Genomic DNA, 6,858 nt, shown 5'->3' on the forward strand with positions numbered 1-6,858 from the left:
TATAGGCATTTGGCAGGAAGTAGTGTTACTACTTGAATTTACATCAAACATCTTAGAAGACATGACATATTATCGGAACCTGACAATTCAGTTAATCGGGCAAGTCTTACCGTCCTGATATGTGACTTTAAAAAATCAATCCGACCCAAAACCACCATTTAAACCATACATATCAGAGCAGACTATGCATTTCTGCTTATTCCGAGGAGGCATGGGTTTCATTCCACCAATATGTTTAGGGAAGTCAACTCACATTAAGAATCCAATCCTATTCTTTTGAGGTCTTCTTGACCTTGCAACAAGAATCCATTTGTATAACCAGTGTTTGATTCGGATATCCTGTGATATAGAAGCTTGCTTTTACAATCATCCGGTATTGAGCTCTCAAAAGATCTCACCTCAGTAAATAAAGATTGCTCCTGCATTAACGCCTCATTTTCTCCGGTCCATCCAGGACCAAATTCGAGTCCCCTTGGCAAAAATCTATCAATTTTCTTTGAAGCAACCTTCCAAACTACGGGCCCAAGGTCAGCAGCAAATTGAGCTAGGCTTCTCGCATAACCATGCTCCAAGTGCAGACTTGCCTGATTTTTACATTTACATTTAGAAGAAATCGTGCACATACTATAAAACAGTACTAAAAACAGCAATCACACATAATAAATTGGGGGAAACCATCTTAGGGGAGGTTTGGATGGTGAGTTGAGATAAGATGGAATTCGAAAGTTGAAAAAAACAGTTAGAATATTATTTTTTAATATTATTTTTATTTTGAGATTTGAAAAAATTGAAGTGTTTATTATATTTTGTATAGAAAGTTAAGAAGTTGTAATGATTAGATGAGATGATATGAGGAGCTTTTTGTATCCAAACCTCCCCTAGTGACCAAGAATATCACTCACTTCATGGGCATCATTTGCAGGTTTTCAACAATTATCTTTCTTAATATCTGGTTTACATAGCATTAGAGAAGATGTTCGGCCAAAATCAATCCATTATCTCCATTTCTAATCCTTTTACTTTGTAATAAAAGCACCATCCCCCCTTTTTTAAACCCCAGCCTTGAGAGAGAAGAAGGATACACAAAGAGAGAGGAAAAGCCGTCTTACATACCTCCACTAGTTGCTTCAATTCCCCATCCAGTGCAGCCCAGACAGATGGCCCACGGCAAGAGTCCAAGGCATGCTTATAGGTGTCACGCCTATTCACATCCAGAGCAAATTGCTTCTTCCCGTACTTCAAAACATACTTCAAAACAGAAGCTGCAATCCATGAGAAAAACAGCTCAGACGTTGTTGAAAAGGCTAGAAATTCGAAATGACAAAGTACAGACAGAACATATAAAGTACTACAGCACACTCGATTCAAGCCTTACCTGGAAATTCATTCTCCCACTCAGACCACCAACTAGTACAAGTTTCACTGTTTTTAGGCCAATGGGAAGTCCTGACCAATTGAGCAGGTGGAGTAAGTCCTTTTCCTAGATTGTAAGCACCGGAACCCCTTGCATTACCTCCTCCAGAAACAAGAGTTGCATCCAAGGCCGGCCCAGGACAAACATGCTCAGAAGGAGAGCTGCCAGGGGACTTCCTCAGGTTCTTGCCTGGAGGCCTGCCTCTCTGCACAACTTTGGGCTGTGGCTCATTATCATCACTATCCTGCCTCAAGTTTTCGAAGTCCTTTTTTGCCAACTCTTGCATAGACCGTGCCTACCAAAAGGGTAAAGTTCCAGTGATGCAATAAAGAGAAACCCAAAAAAAGATAAGAATACAAGTTCCAGAGAAGACCAAACCTGTCTAAAAAAAATGGTATCTGGTGCATTGTACTGCATTGCATTTTTACATATAAGAAACACATCTTTCTGTAAGTTAGATAGCAAAGAGAGTTAAATTCCTTCACCAGGAACGCAAGAAATAAGAGAAGGCTTCACCATAATCAAACTTCCCGTGTACAAGGTAAAATTAAAAAACATTTTGCTACATTTTTAATATAAGGAATCCCAAAAAAGCAAAATCTCAGTGAGAACAGAATTAGCACGCAAGTACATGTGAGCATGAACAAACACGAACAAGAACATAAAGCAACTACTAGAAAATTTATGACCTGTATAACAGTTGCAACGGAATTAGAATGCAGAGACAGATCGACATTTTTGAAACTCTGGTTACAAATATATGTTCATATTGAATGCGTATGAATGGGAATTTGCAGGAAGTGCAATCTTAAACCAACCTCAAACTGTTCCAAGTTGGCATAAGCTCCCCCATCTAGTTTCTTCCTCACGGTTTCAAAATCCATTGGATTCTCAATGATGTCATGGTAATCAGGAAGCTAGAAGGAAATCAATTTATAGCAAATCATGAAATGGGTATTCAAAAATAATATACAAATTCTAATTACCATACAAATTCACCTGTTCCGGGTCCACGGGCTCCGAGAATACCCCACGAGTGTCCTTTCTGCAAGCGAATTGGAGTTAACCGACCAAAACCCAAGCTTAAAATAATGTTTAAAATTAAAATAAAATATACAAAGCTAACAACAAAACACACTTTTGAAGCCTGTCAAGGATGAACACCAACAACTTTTTGTCTGGCAAGGGTGTCGTGGGACCGGAGTCCACCTGCGACCCTGTCAAAATTAAATTAAATTATTCAATACCTTGGCCCTTCATATAGAAAAACAAAAAACAATCACTACAAAAATCCCCCACAACGACTTTCAGCAAAGAATTGAGATTGATTCACTTTTGATACCGTGTAGGGTGTCTGTCGCTTTCGAAACCTTTTCATCCTGCAAAATTAGTCCAATATCCATGTCGAAATTACCAAAAAGATAATAGAAAAAAAAGGAAAAAAAAATAAAATTGCATAAACATTCACAAAAAAGAAAAAAAAGAAAAAAAAAGAATTGCAGAAACACTGTCATTATTAGAAAAGGGAAAAATAATCATATGAAAAGTTATATTAAAGGCGACAAGAAGCGGAAGAAGTGCAGGCAGGGGGAAAAGAAAATTCTGAAACTAATTAACGAACAGACAAGTTAAAGTTTCTCGTATATGAAGGGCGCGCGTCTCTGCGTATTAACACACACAGTAGGAATACAGAAAACAAACAAACAAACATTAAAATAAATGGAAGATTTATGTTAAGAAATGATAATAAAGAGAAAACTGAAGCCCACTCAGATTTCAATAAAATTTAAAGAATATTATTAATTTAGACCGAGTCAAACTTGTCCATCCACAAGTTGATCTAACGAGCCCACCACCAAAACACCATGAAATTGCGCGCGGAATCCCAAACGATTCAAACTACTTTTTGAAACGCAAACGGCAACACAATCGCATACTGCATATATATCTCGGTTCCTCAAAACGATTTCAGAAAATCACTTTTAAAAAATTAGGATTTTCTGTTAAGTGAATTGATGATCATTACCACTGCGTCAGACCCGTGATTGAAGACACTGATCTTGCGCCTCTTGAGGGCCGCCTCAGTATCCTCGATATTCGCATTCGAATAAGATCCGTCCGGATTTAAGTCAAATGTCGAGGAATTGGGCGACAATGTCGGGTAATACGGATGGGGGTCGAGACCATTTAGGAGCTTGAGCTTCTTCTCTTTGCGTTCGTCGTCTTCGCCGGAAAAGCACTCCGGCTGGTCAGGGAAAGGGTTCCGTCGAATGGAGCGACGGGTAGGAATAGAGATTAAATTGAAAGAGTTAGGGTCTTGTTGCTGCTGTTGTTGTTTGAGAGAGCGTTTTTGGAGATCCAAGAGAGATGGGCGTCCCTTCTTCTTCTTCTTCTGCTGCTGCATCGTCGTCTCCGAAGCTTCGCCCATTCTTTTCGTTCTCTTTTCTCCCGAGAAAAATATTTCGTACGAAATATTGGGACAAGTTTGGTCCGCACGTGTGGTGTGCTGACTTGGGACCGAGTCTCTCAAGTTACGTGAAAGGAAGGCTTTGTCACGTGATATGGTTGGTGGCTATTGGGAAAGAGTAGTGCTAGGCTGCTATCGATGATAGTTGGGCGTATCGATTAATACAAATTATTCTTTTTAATTTTTTTTTATATTTTTTTAACTTATTTAAATATTTAAAAAAAAATACCTCAATATATTAAAAGTCATTTTCTTAATTATTAAGTAAAAAAAATTAATAAATAAAATACATAAGCGATCAAAATAATGGGACAAACTCAGTCGACATACTGGTATTTCTCATTGGGAAATACCGATGTTTTTTTTTTTAGTATTTCTATAAATCAACAATTGTTCATCGTACACCCCACACATGATGTGGAAATTAGTTTTTTTTTTTTTTTTCCCTACAGAAACGTGCATTTTGGAGAAACAACCACATTTGTAGGAAAGGAGGATATAACATATATGGATGACAGAGATAAAGATGGTGATCTACAGCTTGATGGTTCAAGACAAGTTGATGATTCCACTCCTTTGAAGAAGAAAGCAAAAAGGAACCTGGACCAAGGCCTTGGTAGTTCAGACATGGAAAACTCTAAGCCACGTGTTATAGAAATGGGAACAATGGAGATGGAGCTAGAAACCAAACTATAGAAATAATAGTTTACCCTCATTACACCTACGGTTCATATGGGCTTCTCTTTTTCTATTATACATCTTCTTTGATCTGTAGTTCGATTGACAATGATTACTCCACTTCTAGAAGATATAGAGGTTAGCAAACCCCTAAAGGAGCAGAACAAAAATCATGAGTGTTGATGGGAGTCATGGGACTCCTTCTCTTGAGAAGGTGGATATCAATGTCTCAAAGAATGGTGGGCAAGAGAATGTGCCTTTTCTTACTGTTCAGGAGATTGTTTGTTTAGAAGATTATTTACAAGAAACGATACATTACCCTCCCACATATCTAAGTAGTGAGAATTTAAGTGTGTGAGTAGTGAGAATTCGGCGTCGAAATCGCAGAGAAGAAGAAGAAGAAATATCAACGCAGTAGAAGAAGAAGTGGAAATCGTAGTGTAGAAGAAATCTGAAGAAGAAGAACTCATATAACAGAAATCTCATTGAGGGCTTCGAGGGGAGAGACTGAGGGCTTTGGGGCTTAGGTGCAAAACCGTTCACTTGTTAGTGAACTCGGTCTGCCACGTAGGCTGTGGGGTGTGCTTTTGAAAATTGGCCGATACCTAAATTTATTCATTTTTTTAACTTAATTATTAATGAAGTATTTTTAAATAAGTTTATGCATTTTTTCTTTTTCTTTTTTTTTTATTAAATATTTAAAGAGATCTAAAAAAATATTTGAAAAAAAAATGCACTCAATACAAAAATTCAATAGGGCTCTCGGTGGCCCTAGCACCACCCGGTGGCTATTATACTGGGCAAGCGGTATCCGAAGCTGGATAACCGACCTGCCAAGTCAAGGATAGATAACCGACTTCAATGTCTGCCCTATACTCAAGTGGATAACATATAATTTTTAAAATGATAAATGTTATAAGAAAGTCTTACTACTATGTGATTTGTTATTTTTGTCATTTTATTTAAACATATATATATTTAAGCATTAAATTATAATAATAAAAATGACAAATCACACATTTATTAGGTAGAGGTGTGTGGTATAAGGCTTCTATGTAGAATTTCTCAAAAATATATATAATTAAATTTGAAACAAAAAATATGAGAAATTATATTTGCAATCATAGAATGTGCAAGATTCGCGCACTCATTTTAAAGAAAGTTGATATATCTGTGGCCCACATGAAAAAATAACTTTTTAAATAGTGGATCTATTTTTTTTTCAAATAGAATGCGCATGACTTATAAATCTCATGATTATATTTAACATTACTCAAAAACCGACATTGCGGCCCTTGTGGGCGACTACCACGGGATGACCTAGATTGAGCTATCCAAGGGGTACCACCGTAGCCACCCTCAACCATTAAGGTGTGGTTTGGATAGTGAATTGAAATGAGATGAGTTGATATGAAAGTTGAAAAGTGAATAAAATGTTATTAGAATATTATTTTTTAATATTATTAGTATTTTGATAATTGAAAATTTTAAATTATTTATTATATTTTGTATGTAAATTTGAAAAAATTGTAATAATGAGATGAGATGAAACATTTTTACTATTCTAATGGGACCTAAAATTGACACATTTTATCTTCAAAATATCACAAATTACAGTTTACAGTTTGTACACTTCACTAAAATCTAAACGTTAATATTGTATTATAATACCAAAAATTGGCATTTTGCACAATATATTAAGATCTAATCGTTATTATTGTGTTCCATTACCTATTTCTCATAAATCTCAATTGTCATAATTTAACGTGGGTACAAAGTGTCCGTTTTTTTGTAGTTATAACGTGTTAGTTTTAATAATTTGGCATGCAAAGTATAGAACCCTTGATAGTTTGGAAGTACGAAGTATACTTTTCACTATATGTATTTGATACATAAGATTCAACCCAAATACATTTATTTGAGATAAAAAATTATTCAAGAGTCCTACATTATGGATAACGTGATACTCACAACATGTGACGCCCCTAGCTCCTGCTTGGGATTGAACAGTAACTGAATCGCTGGGACATGCAACGTATGGCTACATACCCGTACATGACAGATAAAATACAATGCTCTTAAGTATACTAGCAGTATGCAATAATTAATGCAACGGAAAATATAAGACTCTGCATAATTAACTCCTAAAATAATTGTCTTAGCACATGGTATCGTAAGTGTGGCGCCCTCGACCCCCACGTGTTATTTTTGTGGAGTTCGCGACACCGGGATGATGACCACACGGATCATGCACCCCAACGACCAGTGCTCAATATGTGTACAACATACAATAAATGTA

General features: G+C 36.5%; 1 protein-coding gene across 1 annotated transcript; it reads right to left on the reverse strand.

The window, feature by feature from the left end:
- Positions 1-43: 43 nt before the first annotated feature.
- On the reverse strand, positions 44-3,914 carry LOC121262916. The gene is made up of 9 exons (XM_041165612.1): positions 3,441-3,914; positions 2,757-2,793; positions 2,553-2,631; positions 2,414-2,459; positions 2,233-2,331; positions 1,793-1,861; positions 1,376-1,709; positions 1,114-1,262; positions 44-584 (listed from the first exon to the last, which is right to left on the reverse strand). The coding sequence occupies exons 1-9, from the start codon at positions 3,840-3,842 to the stop codon at positions 255-257; spliced, it is 1,545 nt and encodes a 514-aa protein (XP_041021546.1). The 5' UTR covers positions 3,843-3,914; the 3' UTR covers positions 44-254.
- Positions 3,915-6,858: the final 2,944 nt, after the last annotated feature.

Source organism: Juglans microcarpa x Juglans regia, chromosome 4S (genome assembly GCF_004785595.1).
Source record: "Juglans microcarpa x Juglans regia isolate MS1-56 chromosome 4S, Jm3101_v1.0, whole genome shotgun sequence".
In the NCBI taxonomy this organism is placed as follows: Eukaryota; Viridiplantae; Streptophyta; class Magnoliopsida; order Fagales; family Juglandaceae; genus Juglans; species Juglans microcarpa x Juglans regia.

Bases quoted from the DNA above. Each gene is read 5' to 3' on its own strand.
- LOC121262916 (XM_041165612.1), bottom strand. From the start codon at position 3,842: ATGGGCGAAGCTTCGGAGACGACGATGCAGCAGCAGAAGAAGAAGAAG. The intron at 2,632-2,756 runs GTATCAAAAGTG...TAATTTTGACAG, and splicing joins AGCGACAGACACCCTACACG to GGTCGCAGGTGGACTCCGGT. The intron at 1,862-2,232 runs GTTGGTTTAAGA...TCTAACTTACAG, and splicing joins CCAACTTGGAACAGTTTGAG to AAAGATGTGTTTCTTATATG.